The 24408-nt window shown below is 45.3% G+C and overlaps 2 protein-coding genes across 2 annotated transcripts in view; one reads left to right on the top strand and one right to left on the bottom strand.

The window, feature by feature from the left end:
• ZCCHC17 (zinc finger CCHC-type containing 17) overlaps positions 1 to 10505 on the top strand; it is a 107013-nt gene extending 96508 nt beyond the window's left edge. The window contains exon 7 of the mRNA XM_007954130.2: positions 10344 to 10505. Coding sequence (XP_007952321.1) covers positions 10344 to 10505 — 162 coding nt within the window. The remainder of the gene's footprint in view (positions 1 to 10343) is intronic.
• A 1709-nt stretch (positions 10506 to 12214) lies between these two features.
• Positions 12215 to 20563, bottom strand: FABP3 (fatty acid binding protein 3). The gene is made up of 4 exons (XM_007954129.2): positions 20491 to 20563; positions 15876 to 16048; positions 13654 to 13755; positions 12215 to 12268 (listed from the first exon to the last, which is right to left on the bottom strand). Exons 1-4 carry the CDS (start codon positions 20561 to 20563, stop codon positions 12215 to 12217), a joined length of 402 nt encoding a protein of 133 aa, XP_007952320.1.
• Between the last annotated feature and the right edge of the window lie 3845 nt (positions 20564 to 24408).

Below are 24408 nucleotides of genomic sequence, written 5' to 3'. Positions count from 1 at the left end.
CTCCTTTGCCCATTCTGTGTGTTATCTGTTTCTGAAAATTTAGCATTAATCTTCTTAAATGTTTCTCTTTATGCATTCCATTTCATTTTCGACAACTTCCAATTTTCCTAGATTCATACTTCACACATTCCATATTCTGATTATTAATGGATGTTTAAAGCTGTTTCTTCTCATTTTGAGTCATGCCACATCAGCAAATGGAGGTCCTGAAAGCTGTACTCTATCCACATCATTAAGGTCAGCTCTAATCTGAAGAGGTAGCTCTTCCCCAGTTGTATTTTGAGTGCTTCCAACCTGAGGGGCTCATCTTCCAGCACTATATTGAACAGTGTGTCATGGCTATTCATACAATTTTCCAGTAATATATCAGACAGTGTTTCACTGTTATTCATATGGTTTTCACTGGCCAGTTCTTTGAGAAGTGGATGGCCCCTTCTTTCTCCTGAGTCTGTCTTAGTCTGGAAGCTCCACTGAAATCTGTCTACCATGGGTGACCCTGCTGGCATTTGGAACACTGGTGGCATAGCCTCCAGCCTCACAGCAACACACAAGTCACTACATTACAACAAACTGACAGGTGAGTGGTGGAAGTACTTGATAAATGGTACCTATTATAGGAGCCCTGGTGGCAGTGACTAAGCACTCAGCTGCTAACTGAAAGGTCAGCAGTTTGAACCCACCAGCCACTCTGGAAGAGAAAGATATGGCAGTCTCCTTGTGTAATGATTTTTAGTCTTTAGTGCATAGTGCAGTTCTACTCTGTCCTGTAGGGTTGCTATGAGTTAGGATTCAACTTGATGGAGGGGGGTGTAGTTTTTTATTACTTTTATCATATAACTGTCCAGCTTTTATTAGACGTTGAGTTTATTTCTTTTAAAAAATATTATAAATAATTCTGTGATTATTTTTTAGATTTTTCTATATTTGAAAATATTGTTGAAATTATGTTTTGGGGATAGCTATCTATCTACAGTTGTTAGGTGTTGTCTAGTCAATTTTGACTTAGTGTGACTCTGGGACTGTAAAACTGCCCCATAGGGTTTCCAAGGCTGTAATCTTTAGGGAAGCAGACTGGTACATCTTTCTCCATGGAGTAGCTGGCAGGTTCCAACTGCCAAACTTTTGGTTAGCAACCAAGCACTTACCCACTAATCCACCAGAGCTTCTTTTACCTACACTAATAGTTGGATAAATATTGGTAGATAATCTTGATAAATGTTGTCGATTTATTGTCCAGAAGGGTTGTTCCCATTTCTATTCCCAGCGATGTATAAAGTCATTTTATAATCTTAACTATTCTGCAGATTTAAGAATAGATTAATAATATTTTAATTTATATTTCTTTTATTAGTTGCAGGGCTAAATTTTAACGAGTATGTTCCAAAGTCAACTCATTCTCTTTTAACCTTTTAGGGGACAAATGGTATTTGTCAGGTTTCTAAAGTGGCTTGATCAATATCTCACTCCTGAGAGTCTTTGGTTGAGTTTAGTATACCTGGTGCAGTTAATTTTTTTTTTATTCTTAAAGCTGCTTTGAGATTCTGCTGGGCTCTTTATGACCTACTTAGTCTTCCTATTATCCTACTATCCATGTCTTTTCACTTAGAAGGGGAATGGTGTGATGAACAAAACAGTTATTATCACCAAACCTGAATACTTCTTAAAGTTTTTAAAGTTATATACGGTGTGTGGACTTGTAACTCATGAGGGCTTTTTGATTAAAAAGCTCTCTAAGTAGTTGAAAATGTTAAAACTCCCTTGATGCCCACCTTTTCTACTAAAATGTCATCTGGCATCTTTGTCCTTTCACCTCACTGTTAGTATCTTCATTATCTTTTGTGCCTTATATTTCTTTAGCATTTACAGTTTATAAAATACCTCCATAACTTTTTGTTGTTGTTGTTTTCTCCATAACTTTTTACTTCATTTTTTTTTTATATATAATCCTATGAGGTAGCCAGAGAAGGTATTATTATCCCACTATTTTACTGTTGAGGGATGTGAATTGTCAGAGAAGTTGACTAACTCACGAGGAGTCACACAGCTGTAAGAGATGGTGCTGAACTGAGAACGCAGATCTTTGTATTCCAATCCAGTGTTCTCTTCCATTCATTGCACTTCAATTATTCATTCATTTAATTCTTCAATTATTTAGTTAACCAACAAATTTGTATTGAATGCCTTGTATTTATCTAGCATTATGTTAGGTGCTGGACTTCTCAGAACCCATAGAGTCACTTTTTTTTTTTTTTTTTTGCCAGTTGTTGCTCTGTCACCATCTACTCTTACCAGTTATCTTCTATCCATTGATCTGTTTCTGTTTACAACCATAAATCAAGACTCTTGGGCTTCTCCAAGTCTTCTCTCCAAGAAGCTTGCACTTCTCCAGTCTGTTTCCTGTCACCCTCTAAATCTTTTATTTCAGTAGGAGGTTAGCTTTCCGTACCAGTAGAAAATTTTACCTGAGATGAATTTTTTGGAGTATTGTGAGAGCGGCAGATTTGGGCACCTATTCCATCACTAGTCAGCTCTATGAGTCAAGTGTGGAACTGAGTAGCTCCATCTGAAGGGAAATGCCTGCATCAGTCCATGTTACCAAGTTGGTCAGGGGGTAGAAGGAATTCCTGGCGTGTGGAAAGCCCTCATGATAGGGCACTCACATGAAATAAAGCCTGTAGTAACTGGTAATATGGAGAAAAATTAGCAGCCAAGATATAACTGGTGGCAAAGGACAGAAATTTACTTGAACTAGTCCAAATAAATGCGCTATGAGTCGGGGCCGACTCGACGGCACACAACAACAACAACAACAGTCCAAATAAAAAGAAGCTCTGGTGGTATACTGGTTAAGACATTTGGCTGCTAACCAAAAGTTGATGGTTTGAACCCACCGGCAGATGCACAGGAGAAAGATGAGGCATTCTGCTTCTGTAAAGATTTACAGCCTTGAAAACACAATGAGGGTTTCTATGAGTTGGAATCAACTTGATGGCAGTGAGTTTGATTTTGGTTTTTAGTCCAAATGAAAAGGAGCTCATAGGAGCTCATGGATAGGCAAGGCAGGAAATGAAGTATAGCTGTAATACTACACATCACTCACTTTTTTTGACTGGAAAATGGGAAACTGAGGCTGTTGGGGTCTCACCTGTGCTTCTTCACATGTCTGTTTTGTCCTTCTTTCCGTTGTAGGGTAGAAGAGACAGGTTAATATAGAGCCTTTAAGACAGGAGAAGATGGCATGTTGGGGAGCTAGGAAATGTCCCAGGATAAAGAAAGTATGTCACCTGTTCAAATAATACCTGGCACACATTAGGTACACAATGACCACCTCTCAGTGGATAGACTCCATAATTCTTCTAGCTATAGCTCCTCAGGTTCTTTTACTCAGTGAGACCTGTACTTAGTTATAGACTAATAGGGACTCACTCCTGCTACTGCTACCTCTGCTTCTGGGTAATACTGAAACAGAAGGGTCAAGAGCCCCAGCCTTGAGTTCCTAATCTCTGTTCATCAAACATGCATGTATTGAATGCATGACCTTATCCAAAAATCTAGAATATTCAGTACTATTCAGTATTTATGAGTTTTTGTCCTAGTATCTAAAAATTGCAATTCACTTTTATTGGGCATAATTAGAATGAGAGGAAACTATGTTGTGGATGGAAGTAGGATATGGGATATGAAGTGGTTAGTGAAATAGGAATAAAGGTTTTTGCAGTGAAGGCTTAGATAATCTTTCCATGAACTTGTGGTCTGTGTTTTGTTTACCTCTTCCACTTAACATATACCACCATGGATCTTCTTGAATCATAGCTATCTCATGAGGAAGCATGTGCCTCAAGGATCTGGCCAACCACAGATTATAGTGAAGTGTAGCTATATTTGATGCAGTTTATAATTTTTTCCTTTTAATGTGACTATTACAGTTGCTGTCTGCTATGCTATATACATAGGAACAAGAATAGAAATGACAATAACAGTCATTCTTGGCTGCAGAGCTGGCTCTGCCATTGTATAAACAACTACCTTTATTTGGCCGCTATCTAGAGAGAGGAAGCCATCCTCCAATTCATAGGACATAATTGATTTCTTTCCCTTGTGTGTGTCCATGGTGCTTTTTTGTACTTTTCTTAAACCTCTTATGTGAACTAATATTTTCATTCACCTTTCTCACTAGCTGGGTAATTTGTTCCTTGAAGACTCCTGATCCCTGATCTCACTCAGCTACTGTGAGACAAATTAATTAGTGCTATTCCTAGCTGACAGAATGTATTCCATAAATATTTGTTGAGTAAATGCACTATATGATTATAAGCAGTTATTCTTTCCCTTGTTTGATGAGGTTGACGCACCTTTGTAGGGAGACAGTGCCAGGCTTAACACGTTTACTTTGCATCTCTCCAGCACCTGCATTATGTTTTGCACTCGTAGCCACCTGTGGTAGTTAAGTTTGTGTGTTAGTTTGGCTGGGCCTGGTTGAGTGGTTGGGCAGCTGGATGTTGTAATCTGCTGTGAGCAGCTGAGTAGCTGCCTTAGGGCTGTAGTCAGCTTCCTGTCTATAAGGAGAAGCTCATGGTACGCTTCAACCCTGCATGTAGACGTGTCAACCCTGCATGTAGACGTGTCATTGTTCAGCCTGCCATGCTCTGCTGATCTTGGGACTTTCAGTGGACTTGAATTAACAGCCTGCTGTGTGGTTTGGTAACATTGGGACTGTGCCTTTTTACTTGTCAACCTTGGGCTTGTCAGTCTCAGCAACTAGTAGCTGCCTGAGTGAAGAAAAGCCTCTAGCTTCAGTGGACCAGGAGCAGGAAGCAGAGCTGAAGCCCAAGGTTGAGGGACTTACACACAGCCCCTAGAGCCTGGCACATTGAACTTGGACTTAAAGCCTCCAAACTGTAAGAGAATAAACTCCTGTTTGTTAAAGCCATCCCATTTGTGTTATCTTCTCTTAGAGTGGCACTAGGTAACCAGAACACCACCCTCTATTTGTCTGGATTATATTAAAAATCTCTTGTGTTCTCCTTATCTCTTAAGCAAGACTGTATATAACTGTGGTGCTCCATAGTGCTTTGTAGTTAATAAAGTTCAGTAAATATTTGAGTTGATTGATAAACGTTTTTTCTTCTGGTCTTACCCTCTCCTTTCAAAGTTATAGTAGTAAGCTAGTGACTTAAGGCAAGTTCTAGCCAGGAATCAACTTTTGTCCCACTTCCCTAAAGTTAACCCTAGAGAATCAAGAATTCTCAAGACTAAATGAATATATGCTTGCTTGCTGGATTTCTAGCCAAATCTGTGCCTTTTGATGTGAAGTGCTAAGTAGGAGCTGCTCTTATTGTATAAGACAGGATTAGAAAAAGCATTCATTTTGTGACTCAACCTGAGTCAAACCCAGGTTCTATTCAGGGCTTTGAATCAATTCGCTCTGGTGTGATCCCTGCTGAGAATTTGCCTTCCCACCTCAGATATACTGAATCTGAATCTATCGTTTATCTTGGTCCCCAGGTGATTCTTACAGATCCCAGGTATACATGAAAATCTCCTGGGACTCTTGTTAAAATGTAGATTCTGATTCAGCATGTATGGAGTAGAAATGCAAATACTCAGCAGGGAATTGAAGTGAAATGAACTGGTTCACAGCCCTGGTTCTGCTACTTACTGTATGGTCTTGAATAAGTCATTTTATCTGTTATACAGTTCTCTTCCCTGAAAATGTAGAGATAATTTTTCCCACTATACAGATTTGTTGTGAAGGTTAGATGAGGCAGTTACACTGGTGCCCAGCCTAGCATCTAGCAAACGAAGTACTCAGTAAACGTGAGCTACTATTATTCCCCTTTCTTAGATTTGATTTTTGATCTTCTCCCACACTGGGCTGCTCTGTCCTGTTTCAGCTACACAGAAAATGCGTGGGCTGGGTACTTTAACAAGGGCTATATGATTTCCTCTGAGAACAATCTTAGAGACGTTTGAACAGTAGCTTCTCTCCCATGCCCTTCCTGGCCTGTTCACTATTGACTCAACCCCAGGGTCATGTTTTCACCCTTATCTTCTGTTGCATTTCCCCTGTGAATGTAGTTAAGGGATCATACAGCTAGTTTCTCCTTCTGGCTCTTCATCTTCCTCTCTCCTCCTCTTGCTCCACCTTTTTTGAACTGCGTCTTGAGAAGTAATTGTCCTTTGTTTTCTAGCATTAAATGAAAGTGACGCCACCTGCTGGAGGACTGGATTTTCTTTGTTCAGGCTGCAGAAGAGCTTTTGCATATAGATGCAAAAGGAGAAAGCCATGTCCCCCTAAGTTCTCTGTGATAGCTAGAGACCACCTTCCAGCATCCCAGGGTTCTCAGGACTGTTATTATATTTCCTGTGCTGGGCTTTCATGATCTTGTCAGGCGGGTGCAGCATCATAAGCCAAATCATTGGTTTGCCATCTTTCAGCTTCTCTTGGCCATGTTTTTTCATCATAGTAATGTGGGCCTGGGAAGCCTTTTTTCTTTCTTCCTGTTTACTCTCTTGGAGATCCCAGAAAATAATTTGGTTTAATCTCCTCTCAAAACTTTGATTCATCACTATAGATGGTCGGCTAGTCTCTCAGATAACCAGAAATTCTGATTTCTCTGAAATGAGAGAATACTACTTCTAGCTACTGGTGAGTGCCTCTACCAGGTATTATATACTATAGTTAGTGATTATCATGTTTAATCTTCAAAGCATCCTTTGATGCATCCTATTTGTCATTCCCAGTTTACTCAAAAGAAAACTGAGATTCAAAAAAGTTGAGTGACTTGTTTCAAGATACACAGCTAGTAAGTGGCAGTCTGGAATTTGAATTTAATTCTGTTTTATTCCAGAGTTGTTCTGACCGCCATACCATGAGGCCTCCTAAGTGCTACAGAGGAAAACCCAGGAGATTTCCAGTTACACATTCTATATTCAAGCCCTGACTTGGCCGATGTGATCTGGGACAGTGGCTCCCAACTTTTCCAAGCCACAGTTTGTTTGTTTGTTCATTCACTGAGAACATAGGAATTTGCAAAGCTAAGTTGTCTGGTTCGTTAGCAGTGTTCAGAGAGCACATTTTACAGGCCTTACTTTTTGAGTCCTTTGATGTGGTCCCTGAAGGCAGACCAGTGAATTGGGGGGGTGGGTACCAAGATATGTCCATTTCACTGAATATAACTCATGGCTTCACCACAGCCATGTTATTCCTATTTTGTATTTGAAGAGACTAGGTTTCAGTTAGGTGAAATGACTTACCCAAGTTAGTCCAAGGTTATAGAATAATAGTAAGTATCAGAGCCAGAATTCAAATCTAGGTCTGTCTGACACCTGATTCTGCTCTTTCCCCCATTTCTCACAGCCTGGTGTGTGACACAGGCAGACTGACAGCATTCAAGATGCTGGTTCGAAGCTTATCATAAGGGGAACAGAAGCCGCACCCTCTTCAGCTCTCTTTTTCCTCTTATAATCTTTCCCGTGTCCTAGAAACTTTGTTGAGCCAATATAGATATTTGGAATTCACGGAAAAGGCTTTGCAGTGATAAAAATTGCCCTGACACTCTATAGAAGTCTGGGAATCAATCCATCTTCTCTGCTTTGTATGAATTTATGCTGTTATTTGGCAGTATGATGTGGTGGGCAAAGACCTATCCTAGGAGTCTAGATGCTAGAGTTCAAACTATAGCTGCCCAGCTATAGTTTTGGGCAAGTTCTTTTTGAGATTTTTTCATCTGTATAACCTTGTGAAGTTGTTGTAAAGGTGGTTGTTGTTAGGTGCTTTGAAGTTGGTTCCAACTCAGAATGACCTTCTGTTCAACAGAATGAAATACCATCTACTCCCGCACCTTCCTCATAATCGTTGCTACGTTTGAGCCCATTGTTGCTGTAAGTGTGCCTGTCCATCTCATTGAGTTTTCCTGTTTTTTGCTGACTTTACCAAGCATGATGTCCTTTTCCAGGGACTAGTCTCTCCTGCTAACATGTCCAAAGTACATGAGATGAAGTCTTGGCCATCTTTGCCTCTAAGGAGCATTCTGGCTATACTTCTTCCATGACAGATTTGTTCATTATTCTGGCAGTCTGTGGTATATTTAATATTCTTTGGCAAAACCATAATCCAAAAGCATCAATTCTACTTTGGTCTTCTTTATTCATTGTCCATCTTTCACATGCACATGAGGCAATTGAAAATTCCATGGCTTGGGTCAGGTGCACTTTAATCCTTAAAGAGATATCTTTGCTTTTTAATACTTTGAAGAAATTTTTGGGAACAGATTTGCCCAGTGTAATATGTTGTAGTGGTTATATTTGTGTGTCAACTTGGCTGGGCCTAGTTGAGTAGCTGGGCAGCTGGTGGTAGTTATTCCCCATGATGAGACTGGCAATCAACTCCGTGGAGGGATCTACCACAAGCAGCTGAATAGCTGTGTTAGAGAATGTGGTCTGCTTCCTGTATATAAGCAGAAGCCTTGGGGAATGGTTTCTAGCCTATGGCAGTCTTGGACCCTGCATGTAGCCATGTCATTGCTCAGCACCCTGCTATGCTCTGACGACCTTGGGACTTATAATGGACTTAAGTTAATGGCCTTCTGTGTGGTTGGGTAACATTGGGACTGTGCCTTTTTTACTTGTCAACCTTGGGGCTTCTCAGCCTCAGCAACCAGCAGCTGTCTGAATGAAGAAACACCTCTAGCTCCAGTGGGCCAGGAGCAGGAGGCAAAGCTGGACCCTAAGGTTGAGGGGCTTTCACCCAGCCCCTAGAGCCTGGCACTTTGAACTTGGACTTAAAGCCTCCAAACTGTAAGAATAAACTCCTGCTTGTTAAGGCCATCCCATTTGTGGTATATTTCTCCTCAGAGCAGCACTAGGGAACCAGAACACACGTCCTTTCATTTCTTGGCAACTGTTTCCATGGCTGTTGATTGTGGTTCTAGGTAAAATGAAATCCTTGACAACTTCAGTCTTTTCATTTATCATGGTGTTGTTTATTGGTCCATTGTGAGGACGTTTGTTTTCTTTATGTTGAGGTGTAATCCATACTGAGGGTTGTGGTCTCTGATCTTCATCAGTAAGTGCTTCAAGCCCTCTTCACTTTCAGCAAGCAAGGTTATGTCATCTGCATATCACAGGTTAAGGACTCTGCTTCCAGTTCTGATGCCGTGACCTTCTTCATATAGTCCAGCTTCTTGGATTCTTTGGTCAGCAGAGATTGAATAAATATCATGAAAGGATATAACCCTGATGCTCACCTTTTCTGATTTTAAACCACAGAGTATCCCCCTCCTTCTGTTTGAATGGCTGCCTCTTAGTCTGTGTACATACAGGTTCTTCATGAGCACAATTAAGTGTTCTGGAATTCCAGTTCTTCATAATGTTATCCGTAATTTGTTATGATCTACACAAAGGCCTTTGCGTAGTCAATAAACTATAGTTGTAAAGGTTACAGGCAATAAATATTCAAGATTAGCAGGTTGAGGGTCATTAATTGATGGCAATTGTTTTCTCTGGCAGCAAGGTCTTAACAGAAACCAGACTGGGAGTCAGGAGTCCTGTATCTGTCACTCTTATTTTGTGACCTTGCGCAAGTGGTACACTGTCTGTACAGACTAGGTGATCTCTGAGGGCTACTTTGAGCTTTACTATCCTGGGTTTTTTAAAAAATGAAAGTAATAGATGCCTTTTTTGTTTTGTTTTTCCTTCAAAAAGATCTAATTAGACAGAATCATGTAAAGTAAAAAAATACTTATCTTTACCCGTTCACTGCATTCTGTGGAGGTAACACTTACTACCAATTTCCTCTGTGTCCTTCCCACTGTTTTCTGTGTTAATTATATGCCACCGTATATAAATATTTATAAACATTTTTTGTCAGATATTTATTTACACTCCATTATATGTGTATTCATTTATATATATATATATATATGTTATTTGCCATTGAGCCAGCTCCAGCCTTATGGTTGAAATACTTATAGAATGAAACACTGCCTGGTCCTGAGCTATCTTCATGATCATTGGTATGTTTGAGTCCTTGGTTGCAGCTATTGTGTCTCTATCCATCTTATTGAGGGTTCTCCTCATTTTCGTTTCCCTCTCTCTCTCCCTTTCTCTCTGTATATACACTAAACATACAAGAATCTACAATACATACTCTACTATAGCTTGATTCTTTCACTTATTTTGGCCCTTTCTTGCCAGTACTTATTTACTTTATTCTTTTTAATAACTGTTTTATCCCATAATAAGAATGTCTTATAATTTAAGTAGTCCTGTATTGATTACGTGCCATGATTTTTTAAAGAAAATATACATGTCGATGTTTAGTTTTTTAATTTTCTTTTCAGGAAAAGAAGAAAAAGAAACATAAAGACAGGAAGTCATCTGACTCTGACAGCTCAGACTCTGAGAGTGATACAGACAAGAGGGCAAGACATACATCAAGAGACAGTAAGGCAGCAAAGAAGAAGAAGAAGAAGAAGAAGCACAAGAAGAAGCATAAGGAGTGATAGTGGAAAGAGTGGAGGGGGTGGTTGGGAGAATAGGAAACCAGGAGCCTTGTCCCTTGAAGCCCTTGGTCCTGAAAAGACTTATAGAGAGAATAAGGCCTCCCACCCCATTTACTTCTCTCCCATGGGAGATGGCTTCCCCTCAGACAGCAGGCAGGTTTGGGAGTCAGATGTCAAGAGCAGTTGCCTGAATGAGTTGTTGTATCCTTATCACTTCTGGTCATTTTGCAGGTGATCTCTGCAGCTCACCCATGCATTCACCCAACATCATTCAGCAGTAGATCCCATTGCCCTTTCCAGCTGCCGCTGCCAGAGCTGGATTCCTGTACAGGAGCCCAGGCTAGAGCCACAGATACTGCTGTGGCAGCAAGTCTGGCTGTAGTCAGAGAAGAACAGTGCAGTCGTTCCTTCCGTGCTGGTCTGTTGGGCTGATTGGTGGGTGATCCTTGTTGCCTTCAGCATGGAGGCAGAGGGAGACTGGCAGCATGAGGGGAGAGCATGGTGGAAAGTGGTGCTCACTACTTCCATTCTCCCTAACATGGCTCCGCTCTACTACAAATGGCAGCCAGTGACTACAGCAGTAAGTGGTTGTCTGCAGTAATTGAGCTCGTGTGTGAACATTCCTCCAGACCACTGAACCAGACAGCCCAAGCCAAGATTGTTGCTCTACTTTGTATTTACTACTGTGCAAGTCAGTTCCACTTCATGTCTCTGCTTCAATTCCTGGCATTTGATGGAAATGTGTTTGGTTTTAAACTTACTAAAAGTTCTTATTCCTTTAATCCTTCTTCTTTGGTAATTTACAGACTTAAAGTCCCTGAGCCTGCATAGATTGACAAACATTTAATGTTACCTTATATGTTGGAAAAAAGCCCAGCTCAAGTAAAGAGCCATGGGTACTAGCAGGTCACAGCCTTCTTGGGAGATCATTTACAGGCCCTCCTCTTTAATGATCAGTTGCCCTCTTCCACCTGAGTTTATTAGATAATCAGAGTTTATTAGATAATCAGAATTTATAACCATGAGTAGTAGCCTGGAACATAGGCCAGAGCTCAGCAGTCATTGGCCAGTGGTCCTTTTATTCTACCATTATGGCACAAGCCTGGATACGATGCCCTGAGCCTGAGTTCTAGAAAAGGAGAGACCAAAGCATTCTACAGAAAAACAACTGTCCAGCTCCAGGAGCATTCCGTGTGGGATAGATGCACTGGGGAAGACCCACCACTGAGTTTTCCGGGTTGGGCTGGCTCATTTGAGCATGGGGAAAGGGAGATGGGAATGTAAAGGCAAGGTATAGATAGAGATGTTTTATTATTTAATGGGTAAGGTGATCACTGACTACTACCGTCTCTGAGTGTTATCCATTCTAGTCCTTCATTCAGGGCTTCTTGCTATGCCTGAATTTCAGACAGTCATTTCTGTCCGTGGTCTGGTGCACAGGGGAAACAGACTTCCTGAATGATGTCACCAAAGGCAGTTGGGTGGCCTTGGGCTTTACTTTATTGACCTCAGAGCACCCTTTTAGATACAGATAAAAAAACAAAGCATACACAATGGGAACCCAAACCAGGCTGGTGCAACCTGACCCTGAAAGAATTCACCAACCAAAGTGGCTTTATACAAAATGCTAGAGGAAAAAAAAGAGGCATTCTGGTGCTGAGTCCATTGGTAGCTGATTGGCAGAACAGTCCGTGGAGCATTGGGCAGGCTCACGCCTCTTTCTCATAGGTACGAGTGCTAACTACACTGCCATGGGAAAGTGTCTGGAAGAAAAGACAGAATTAGATTAGGACAAGGTAGGAGCACTCTCCATTGTGATGGAGAGAGCCCTCTACCTTCATAAAAATCTTCATTTTTTGCGAATTATGTGCCAGGCACATTACATACTTTTTTTTTTTTTTAATCCTTAGACCAGGTCTTTCAGATAGGCATTATAATTCTCAATTTAGAGATACGGGAAAATAAGCCTTGAGAGTAGAGTAACTTGATCAGGATCCCAGTATCTTTCTTTGCCTTACACCCTTCAGCTTCCTTTATCCTTTGTGCTTAAGGCAATGCCTGGCACATAGTAGACAAAGAAGTGAATAAAAATGTCTGGAGACTCTTGGGAAAGGATTGTGCAAGGCCACTAACTCTTTCCCTCTTCCCCTAACTTAGGGCAGTGCCATGGCCAGAGCCTAGCACTCACCATTCAGTCTGGCTTCTTAGAGCTGGACCCAGGGCATTACCACTTCCCAAGAGAATATAGTCCAGTTGCCCAGTATTTGGTCCTGCATACCTGCATTTGTATCTCATTTCTAACTCTGTAGGGACCCCTACCCTTTGTGAATTCAAGAATACCGTTAGTTTGGTACACTGACCCAAGAATGTTTGAAGTTAACATGCCAAAGCAAAAACCTGAAGCCCCACAGGGTGAGGAGGCAAGACCACAGTTGGCTGTCCCTGGGGGGTGTTAGACAAGGCTGTAATTTCTGGGTGAAGTCCTCAGGATGATCTCTAAAAAGAAAGATGTTGTGGCCTGGTTGCAACACTTCCTAGCTGGTAGTTGAGGTACTTGCAGCAGGCCAGTACATGGAAAACACTGAAGAGGTAAGGCTAAAATGAGTTAGAAGGGAGTGCACTGTCATTTAGAGGATTACCACCAGCCTTGTCCCTGCCCAGAGGCATTGCATGTGACAATGCAGAAAGGGAGAGAATGCTGTGATAGAAGAGGGCCTTGAGTTAGATTTGGCCCTGTCTTCTCTCTTACTGGGGCCAAGGCAAAGTGACAAGATAGGACGATACTAAGGTTAGGAAAGACCTGCTGTATTCCTGCCAGCACATTGGTGCTTTGTGTTATATGTGTGCTGTCTCCTGCAGACTTCCCAGCAGGCCTACAAGGTTCGTAATACTAATACCCACTTTATAGTTGGGCCCTGAGATATTAACATGTCCAAGTCACACAGCATGTAACTGAGATTTGAACCTATGTCTGTCTGAGTTCAAAGCCACTATAGAGAAAATTCCCACCTAATGCTACCCTGACCCTGCTTCCATCCTTCACGATCCCAGTTCCATTGTTCCCAGTGGAGGATCTTAGCTTTTTAAAACAGGTTTAACTGAAGCATTAGTAACCAGTCAGATGAGGCTCCAAAGTTGCACATCTTACCAGAATAAGTTTCCCATCACTTAGTTCCCGCACAAGTGTCGTCTCTTGCCCGTTCCACTTCTGCACATGGACAAGCTTGCCTCCATCCAGTGTCATAGTGGACTGAGGAAAGAAAGTAGAGGCCTGGTCTGTGATTTCGACCAGGATTGGGGAGCAAAATGGGGTCTGGTCACTGGAGCCTCAGAGGACTCAGCCTCTGACCCAAACTAGTGATGGCACTGGGATCAAAACTCAGGCAGCCTGCCTCCATCCTAGCCCTGTAGGAGGCCTCTGCTCCACTACTGCTTCGACTAAGGGAAGGCCCTTCTGATGTTGGCAGAGCAACAGAGAGGCAGGCAGTATGGTGGAGCCAAACAGCCTGCCTCTGAGAAGTGCCACCAGTCTTCGAGATGGACAGTTATCTTGTAGTCTAAAGGATGCCCTGTAAGATATAAGGGGCATGCACCAGTTTATATCCCTGGGAAAGACTGGCTAAGGAAGACTAGTACTGAGAAAATCTCTTGGGCCGTGGTTACAACACAATGTCTATCACATGCTGATGAGAAGTATTGGACAATTTTATTTCCTACCACTCATCTTGATCCATACCATTTGACCCTGTTAGCTGACAAATGGGAAGCAATTGCAGGGTCCTAGGACTGAATGCTTTTGAAGTTCTACTTCCCAAAGTCAAATACACACTTGGTTAGTCCCTGGGCTCTTCCATCTTGCATCAGCTGGTTCTCAGTTGGCAGCTCTCCCAGGCATTTCTTAGGATTTGGGGGGCTCTACACCAGGCTAGGTTGGGCAATCCTACTTCCGTAGTGATACTGCCTCGGAAGCCCAAGGAGGGGTCGCTATGAGTCGGGTTTGACTCGACGGCACATAACAACAACAAGAACAACACCAGGCTATGGGAGCTCCGGTAGCATAGTGCCTAAGGCACTTGACTGCTAACCAGAAGGCTGGCGGTTCAAATCCACCAGCCACTCCTCAGAAGGAAGATGGGGCAATCTACTTCCGTAGTGATACTGCCTCGGAAACCCAAGGAGGGGTCGCTATGAGTCAGGTCTGACTCGGTGGCACATAACAACAACATACCAGGCTATAGGAGCTCTGGTGGTGTAATGCCTAAGGCATTTGACTGCTAATGAGAAGGCTGGCGGTTCGAACCCACTAGCCACTCCTTGGAAGGAAGGTTGGGTAGTGATACTGCCCCAGAAACCCAAGGAGAGGTTGCTATGAGTCGGGTCCAACTCGATGGCAGTGAACTTTACTTACGACTTTGCACACCAGGCTATGGGACTCTGACTAGGTGGAGTTCAGTAGGAGAATCTTGAGAAGCTATGCATGTGTGTGTGGTGGGGAAGTGGGGAGGTGGTCACTTATCTCCTAGACTGCTGTCCTCACCACCACCATCCTCCTCATTCTCATTCCCCCAGCTTTCTGCTTACTCAGACTATTTTTTGGCCTAGGTGCCCCTAGAAGACTATTGGGTTTAATTGAGTTCTTGCCCTTTGAGACAGTGGGCAGGTCCAAGGAAGGAGATGACTGTGGTGAGGCAGCCACATTGATCTAAAGTTGGTTGCCAGCCTTGGATACTGTCTCCAGCTCCTCTTACTCTGCAAGGAGACCAGACCATTTACTGTCCTTCCTAGGACAGCTGAGGGGCTGGGTGAAGGTGGAGAGGACACTGCTGTAGGGATACCCTGTCAAAGTCAAATCCCCTTAGTTCTCTCCCCTGCCTGGCCTGGGGCTAGGAAGCCTGAGGCAAGCTGCCAAGACAGAGTTGTAGCAGTCTGACAGCCCTGAGACTGAGGGCCTGAAGATTGGTGGGAAGACACTGCAAATACACCCAAGAGCATGTGAATGCCGCATCCCAGAACCTTGCAGCTCTTCCTGCCTATCTGCTGGCAGCAACAGAAATTATCCAAGGTCATTGGCCAGGCCCAGGAAGGCCCTGACTTCTGGGCACTGTTCCCACACCACTTCAGGTCACAGCCATGACCGCATAACTCCCCCATCTATGGAAAGGGGACAGAAACCCAGAGCTATTGCCATGTCTTCCACAAGGTCACCCAGCTGGAGCTGGAGTAGACACTGAGGTCATAGCATCTTGGCTCTGTGCTTCCCATAAGACTAAGCTTTTCATCCTGGGTGCAATGGAGGTGAGCCAAGGCTACCAGCCTGTTGCCCTCGGGTCCTAGCACCCTGTATCACAGCACCTGTTTGCCCCGACTCACCTTGACCTTCCTGTCATCTGCTGTTGTCTCATCAAACTCCACTCCCAGCTTACAGTTGATCTCTGTGTTCTTGAAGGTGCTCTGTGTCTTGACAGTGATAAGGTCTCCATTCACTTTGATGATTGTGGTAGGCTTGGTCATGTTACCTACCTGCCTGGTAGCAAAACTCACACCTGAGAAAAGGGGGGAGGTTACTAGTACCAAATTTTTACGCAAATAAGGCATGCTTTATATTGTTTTGCAAACTGTGCAGCCCCCTCATGAGTTAGTTTCCTGTGTGTGTTGTGCACGTCCTGTGTGAAATATATATATATGAGCTGGAGTAGGGAGGCAGGACAAGGAGCTCAATGAGCAACTGGGTATGGGGAAGAAAACTAGCTTTTTAAGCCTTAGCCAGGCCATTTTTTAAAATTTGTCTTCCCGTTTGCTGTGAGCAATGAACAGAGATTATTGATCCTAAGGTAAATGGAAAACTTGAGACATGCCACAGCAAGTCAGTGGTAGAGCTGGGATTAGATTAAGCTAATCTAATCTGAGTGCTTTCTGTGTGCTAAGCAGTGTACATGCATTATCTCATTCAATCCTTCCAGCCTTCCTGAAGGGTTATCTCCATTTTATAGATGCAAAAACTGAGATAACATTGAAGCCCAGGGTTAATCTGGGATTCAAACCCAGAAATGTTTGACTCCAAACCCACTTATCTGCGCAGCTGGACTCCTTCCCAAGGTACAGGGCTACCCTCTAGAGTACCTGAGCAGCTTTCAAGCCACATGCTAAGGAAAGAAGAATGTGGACACTACCTATCAAGTCCCTATGAATAAGAAATTGCCACTTTGGGAAGAATTTGAGCCAAGACCTAAGGAGCACCAGTGCTCTTGTACCCTATACATGGCCAAACCAAAAACCAAACTTACTGCTGTTGGGTTGATTCCAATTCATAATGACCCCTCCTTGGGTTTCTGAGGCAGTATCTCTATGGAAGTAGATTGCCCAGTCTTCCTTCTGAGGAGTGGCTGGTGGGTTTGAACCACCAGCCTTCTGGTTAGCAGTCAAGTGCCTTAGGCACTACGCCACCAGAGCTCCTCTGTATGTGGTAACAATGCTTTTTTTTTTTTTAATTGTGATTTGGGTGAAAGTTTACAGAGCAAATTCATTTTTGATACAGCAGTTTATTTACATTTTGTCTCATGACATTGACTGCAATTCCAACAATGCATTTTCAAAGCACTGATTTGGAAGGTAGGTAGAAAGGAAGTGTTTGTCCCATTGTACAGATTTAGAGGAGGCTTAAGGTGGTATTGACAACATAGTCAGGACTCACATCCTGGCCTCCTGACTTCTAGTCTCATGTCCTGTGTGTGGCTTCTCTGGGTGCTGGGCAAAGTCCTAAGTGTCTTGCTAGTGAGTGAGGAAGAAAGAGCTTTAAGCAAAGCCTTCACCCCTTCAGGTTGGGGACAACTGTCTTTTGGCCACTAACCTCCCATCGTGACATGTCCCTCTGCCCCCAGCAGCCTATGCTGAGCTGTTTTCCAAGACAGGAGGCAGCCCAGTGTGGTGAAGTGGTATGTATAAAATCCCAAGTGTGCCTGGCACACTTTACCCAGCAGCCAGCTCTCAATCTTGAGTACCACTCTGGTTTTGAATGAAGATAATCTCATAGCTGTGAACTTCAGAGAAAGGCTATCTCCATCTAATCTGTTTGTCTAACAGTCCTGAAGGGTAGGTTTTTCAAATAAGGCTCAGAGGGTGAAGTAACTTGATCAAAGTCAGACCTGGATTTGCATCTAGCATTAACTGTTTACAAAATCATTATTCCCCTGGGCCATTTTATCTCCAGGACACACTCAACCCAGCCACCAAGGCCAGCATGTATGCCTGTGGCTGCTGGTGTCAGGATGGGACCAGCACTCCCACCCCTACCTTTACACCCCCATCCCTAGATCTAGCACAGGGAAAGAATTGGCTCAGCAACTGCACCGAGAGCCCTGTTTGCTTAGGACTTATCCAGAGGTGCAGAGTGTTTGAGAAAGGAAACTACTGTGAGGTGAGTAAGCAAGTATGCCACAAGAAAGCAAAACCTGGACTGACAATTTAGGAGACTAGGGAAGAGCTGGGTTCTACTTAGAATTGAAGCTAAAGCTATTAAGATAGATGAGGATGGTCTTTCCGCCCCCACTACCTTGGGCCTTGTTGGTGTCATGGGCCATCAAGTCGGACCCGACTCATAGTGACCCTTCCTTGGGTTGCCAAGGCAGTATCACTACGGAAGTAGATTGCTCAACCTTCCTTCCGGGGAATGGCTGGTGGGTGTGAACTGCCAGCCTTCTAGTTAGGCACTATGCCACCAGACTTCCCCTTTCTGCCATTGTGCTGTTACATGCTGTTGAGTCAGACCTGACTCATAGAGACTCCTCCTTGGGTTTCCAAGGCGGTATCACTACGGAAGTAGATTGGCCAACCTTCCTTCCGGGGAGTGGCTGGTGGGTTTGAACCACCAACCTTCTGGTTAGCAGTCAAGTGCCTTAGGCACTATGCTACCAGAGCTCCTGCATTGGGCCTTAGCCTTTCTATACAGTAAGGAAAGCGGGATGAAATCTCAGCTCCTAAAATGACCAAAGGTAGTAAGTCTTTAGGGAGACCAGTTCCCTAGTCCATGTTGGGGCAGAATAAGGGAACAATAGTGATAGGGATGTTATAGCCCAGTTTGGGATTTGGCAACTTGGTCCAAATGTCTGCTATGAGAAGCTTGGGAGGAGGAACTAAACCTACTTCTAGCTTCTCCACTAGCTGCCCAGGTCCCCTGCTTCTCCAAGAATGGCTGCCTTCCTGGAGTCACTGGGCATGGCGCCCAGCATATAGTAGGGGCCGCAGAGAACTTTGGCCTCAAGAGTCAACACTTGTTCCATAAAAGTGTTAGGAGTAGAGATAAGAGGTGCCAGGAGCGAACCTCCCCATTCTGAGTTTCTATCACAATGTAGCCCTCTCTGCCTGAGGAGGAAGGCATGGAGCCTAGCTCTTGACAGTGTGTAGTCTTCTGCTTTCCCTTTCCTAGCCTGAGGGTGTAGATTAACATCATAGCTGGAACTTCAGGGAAAGAATATCACCCTCTCCATCTTAGCCCAAATCAGGAAGGACAAGCTGAGCTCAAAGAGCTAAGCAAATCTCCCACTTCCAAGGCCTGTGGAATAGTGGGAAGAGCTCTGAATTATACATCTAAGAACCTAGGTTTTCCTGTCAGCTCTGCTGTGGAATTGCTGTGAGTTTTTGCTCTCGTGACCCCACTTTCCCCATCTGTTGAACCAGACAAAGGGATCTCCAAGGGTCTCACGGGATCTCCAAGGGTCTCACTTTTTTAAGAGTCTTTGAATCTTTATTCTTACCCATCCCTAATACCACACAGCTATCCCCACCGTCCTACACCCTCCCTGCCTTTAACACAGCATGACGACCTATCTCTGGAACCCTCTACTACCCAGAAGTCTGATGGGTTTTTCCACTTTACTTGTCCACAAGGGGTGGCTGGAGTCCCTGGGTAGTGCAAATGGTTAATGCACTTTGCTGCTAATTGAAAGGTTAGAAGTTCAACTCTATCCAGGGGCACCTTGGAATAAAGGCCTGGCAATCTACTTAAAAAAAGCCATTGGAAACCTTGTGGAGCACAGTCTACCCTGACACCCATGGAGTCCCCATGAGTTGGAATTGACTCAAAGACAATTTTTTTTTAAGGGGTGGCTGAGCCTTGGGATGTAGGTATATGCCCAGCTGGTGAGCAGGCCTCTTGCTCTACCCTAGCACTAGACTCACTTGGAGTGATTAATGCCGGGGTGGTTGCACACCACTGCAGAACAAGGTCAGGGACTGGTGGGAAAGAGGGCATCTTCTGTCATCCTTCCCCTAACCCAACATGGAGGGGTAGGGATTGCTGCTAATCTGGGCAGTCCCTGTCTTCACCTCTTCCCATACATATCTGATTCGCGTTCCCAACTGTTTTCCTTCCTAGGCATCTCCTACTTCTTTAGGCTGTAGTATACTCCCTATCCACCCCATCCCCCTTCTGGTTTCTGGTGCTCACAGTATCTTCCAATTCCTAAATAACTGGTGGTCCAACCCACCCCCCCATCGACTCATAGCGACCCCCTCCTTGGGTTTCCAAGGCGGTATATCTATGGAAGTAGATTGCCCAGTCTTCCTTCCGAGGAGTGGTTGGTGGGTTTGAACAGCCAGCCTTCTGGTTAGCAGTCAAGTGCCTTAGGCACTGCGCTACCAAAGCTCTTTTCTGCCATCAATGCGGTCTTTTTATCCAAACGCCCATCCTACCTTCAGAGCACGGTCTCCTCCTCCTGGAAAGTGCCTCCCTGCCTCCATAGTGACAGGCACTTCTGCCTTCTTCCTGCACCTCCTTTGCTGAGTGTCCCTCTCGCTGGTTCAGACCACAGAAGGTCTTCCAAAAGGTCCCCGCATGCCCCAGCCCAGGCTGCCACCTCCGCGTCCTCTCCACTCCCCAGCCTTTACTAGGAGGGATGCAGCCGGCGCACAAGACCGCACCTAAGGCCCGAGTGCTGCGCTAGGAACGCCGCCAGCCAATCCCCAGCTCAGCATCCCAAACCCCGCTCACCGATCGACTTCATATAGTCATCGAAATTCTTGCTGTCCACTAGCTTCCAAGTGCCTGCAAAAGCGTCCACCATGATGAGTCTGGGTTAGGCTGTGAGAGAAGCAACGAGAGAAGGCGCGCGAAGACTCTGAGACCGCGGCTTCTCGCTCGAGGTGTCGCTTTAAATAGCCTTTGCATCACGTGATGAGACGTGACCCAAGCTCCAGGCTCCCGAAATAGGCAGCCCGAAGCAGGCGCGCGCCCGCAGAGGCTGACCGCCCAGCTTCCAGCCTGACGGGGGGGGGGGGGGGGGCCAGACCCGCGGTGCCCCTCTCGCCTGAGTCAGCGCCTGGCTCGACCTGCGGCTCCCTTCCCTAGCCTCCAGGCACTAATCTGAATCTGAGAAGGAAGCGGCTGAAGGCACTGTGCCCGGCAGGTGGGGCACATCCCAAGGACGTCTTCTGTCTCCCAGTCCTTCCCCGGGTTTGAGGTCTGAGCAGAGATGAGAAGCTGTAAGAGAAAGGAAATGGCTTTGGGTTGGTGCCTCCGCCGGCGAAGGCTCTAGCGGACTTCTGCAGCGCAGTCAGGCAGCACTGTCAGTCTTTAACTGGCGAGGAGCCCGAGGCACGGAGGGAAATAGACAGGGCCACAAACAGTAAGGAGGAGGAAGTGAATTGACGATTCCAAGCTACGTCTAGCTGGCTCCAGAGCCCGCGCTCGTCTGCCACAGCCTGGTGGTGGAGAGTTAGTTACCAGGGACAGAGAGTTTGCCTGAGCTGCGCCTGTGCCCTCCATCTCCTCTGGGCCAAAGCGTGACTCTCGTCCTCCTCCCCACCCCACTCGTGCTCGCCCCTCCCTGAGGAATGTCTCCTGCAGGCGCCTTTCCGCAGCGCAGTCCAGCACCCCACCTGCCCCGCCAAGTGTCCCAGACTTCTGACCTTCAAGCACAGCACAGAGCTTTTGCTCAGGTTGTTGCCTCTCCCCAACTCTCCTCAGAAATTCTGGCCGCTCAGCCAACTCTCTCCTCTCAACTGCTCACAAGTGAGCCTGCACTGTCCTAGAACTTTAGAGTTGTTTCACACTTCACAGTTTGTCATGCACTTTTAATAAGACCCACCTCGTGCTGAGAGCTTATTGCATAATGGAGGTTTTAAGTACGTTGTCTCCAACTGTTAAAGTCCATGAACTAGTTGTCTTCAAATGAGGAAAATCCATTGCCCTTGAATTGATTCTGACTCTTTGTGACCCTGTAAGACAGAATGGAACTGCCTCATAGGGTTTCCAAGGTTGTAATCTTTATGGAAGCAGACTGCCACCTCTTTTCTACCATGAAGCGCCTGGTGGGTTCAACCATCAACCTTTCAGGTGCTTAACCATTGTACCACCATGGCTCCTTTCAGGTGAGGAAACTGAAGTGTAGGGAGTGCATTCATGGATTAATTCAGCAGGTATTAAGCACCCACTTTGTACCAGGCCCTAGTTGAGGCCCTGGAGAGACAATCCTGAATAAGACATGCATTCAAGTAGCTCACAGATTCTGAGGGAGGCAGACCCAAAACTAGTGTGGTGACTTCATGGGAGACCTGTCCTGATACAGGGTTCAGGGAAGGCTTCTCAGAGGAAATAAGGTGCAAGTGAATTCCTGAAGGAGAGAAAGAGGGAGTAATGCAGCACTGATCTTCGGCTGAGCAGAAGCCTGTCCAGGGTGAACATGTGCCATACACGTGTGTGTGACAGATCCTTTTTCCTGAGCCTCTGCTCCATATGGAAGTAGAGAAAGTCTACCCCTTCCTTTCTTCCCCTAACTGTCCTCGGAAGGAGGCCAGAGAGGAAGAGCCCTCCCTCCCTCAAGGCCTTGGTTTCTTTGGACAAGTCCAGTTGCCAAAGACAGAAGCCATTTTCTGCCAAAGCTACAAGGACAGGCCTCAGGGCTGGGCATGGAGCCCTGGTGACCTCACTGCTAAAGCAGGTGTGGGGTATGGGGATGAGGGTGGGGGTGGGTGGGTTCTGACTCAAGGGCACACCACTTTTAGGCACAGGGCCTCCTTTCTCAAAACCAACTCTCAAATATAGAGTAGCCAAAGTCCCAGGAACCTGAACTGTCTCCTTCCATGGTTCTTGTAATACAGTGGTGGAGAGCTTGGGCCAGGCAGAGGTGCTGACTGGAAAATCAGCTTTCCAATCCTGATTCCACTATGTAAACTGTGTGGTCTCTGGCAGTTCACTTACAGCACACTGAATCTCTGTCTTTTTCCTCAAAGTGGAGATATTAACAGCATTTACATCATAAAGGTATTTGAGGGATCAAATGAGATAAAGCATGGTAGACTTAGTAAATGCTAGCTACTGCTGTGACTGCTGTTATTATCCCCCTGGATAGTGGAGGGCCCTAAGTCTCAGCTCTGCTCCTCACCCAAGGCAAACTGCTTTGCTTCTGTAATCCTCAATTTACAGGTTCCTAAGACAGGATTAGAAATTGCTGCAGTTGTGAAGAAGTCTTCAGTCCTGTCGCTCCCTCTCTTAGGCTCTACCCTTCCATTGAACTGTATGGTGCTTTGAGAACTCCAGACCACTGCCTTCCCTGCTCTACCCCCACTTCCTCAACATGCTTAGACTCTGTCATCAAGATTGGCTCCTCAGCCCTCACCTCTTCATCCCTCCTAGTATCTGCATCCTCCTTGCCCTACATCTGGGGGAAGGGGAAGAGGAACAAGGTGGAGGGAATGTGAGCCCTGTCCCCATTCCTGCTTCCCTTTCTTGCCCTGGGCAGATCCAGATGTGGATATACCATCTGGCAGGCAGCAGGACCAGTCCCTGCCAAGAGCACAGCATCTCCTCAGCCCTTGCCCTATGCTGATGTCACTGCTCTGTGTTTCCACAGCAACCACAGGCTGGGAAGATGGAGAAGAGGAGAGATGAGTAACTAGGGGAGAGCCAATGAGATGGGCCGGCAACACCGGGTGATTCGTGGGGCCATAATGGGAGGGGGAAAAGGAGGGGAAGAGCCGCTCAGCATCTCCGGCTCCTCCCTGGGCCCTCCCTGCCATCTGGATGCCTGGGCTAGGAAACGTGTTACTGGCACTGGAGGGTCTGAGAGGTGGAGGCCAAAGAAGCTGGGCTGGAGGCATCACTGATCCGGGGATATGGAGCCTCTCTCCTTTTGCCCCTTTAGGGCCTAAGTCTGTGGATGTTCACCCCTCCCTTACCCCCAGTATTTGCAACTGGGAATTTTACTCTTTTACTGGCAGTGGTGGTGGGGTTCTCTCTTTCTGTGCCTGCTGTAGACCCATCAAGTTTTAGGCATCCCTTCTCTCCACACCCTCCATACCCCGACCCTTGGTGCCTGCGGTATTTGGAAGCTATATCTTTGGAAAGAGACCTGGGGTTTAGACCCAGGCCACTTCCTAGTGGGAGACCTGGAGCAAGCTCCTTCTCTCTTCCAACTCTCTTTTTCTCCCTGAAAGAGGAAGACCATTTACTTTTCAGGATTGTTCTTAGGATTGAAAGATAACATATGGAATGCCTAACACATCCTGGTACTCAATGAATGCTATCTCTCCCCCTTCTCCCCACTCCCGTGCCTCCACCCTAAGTCAGTTGTCCCAGACGTGCAGAAGAATGCATCAGCGCCCTTTGAGAAACTGAATCAGTAGAAAAGGACCCAATTATATCATTAGCTCCTCCTCACTGACTAATCTAGTGTCCTTCAGATATTGCAGGTAAGTTTCTTCATCTGGCCCTTTTCTCTCTCTGTAAACAATTTGGCCACCTCACCAATCTCAATTGAGCACTTCCTATGCCTAGTCACTGTGCTGGGCTCAGTGCGGATCACAATGGGGGTAAAAAAGGAGCCAAAGCCCTGCCCTCGTTAGCTCACAATGTAGGGGGATTTCAGCCGTAATGAGTGGAATGCACTGTTCTTTATGCCACTGGGAAATT

This window comes from Orycteropus afer, unplaced genomic scaffold (genome assembly GCF_000298275.1).
Source record: "Orycteropus afer afer isolate SDZICR_OR568_19922 unplaced genomic scaffold, OryAfe1.0 scaffold00433, whole genome shotgun sequence".
NCBI lineage: Eukaryota > Metazoa > Chordata > Mammalia > Tubulidentata > Orycteropodidae > Orycteropus > Orycteropus afer.
This window is presented reverse-complemented; position numbering and strand designations above follow the sequence as displayed.

Coding starts and splice junctions, on each gene's coding strand:
- FABP3 (XM_007954129.2), bottom strand. CDS start 20,563: ATGGTGGACGCTTTTGCAGGCACTTGGAAGCTAGTGGACAGCAAGAAT. Junction 16,049..20,490: donor TGACTATATGAAGTCGATCG/GTGAGCGGGGTT, acceptor CCCTTTTCTCAG/GTGTGAGTTTTGCTACCAGG. Junction 13,756..15,875: donor CAGATGACAGGAAGGTCAAG/GTGAGTCGGGGC, acceptor TTCTTTCCTCAG/TCCACTATGACACTGGATGG.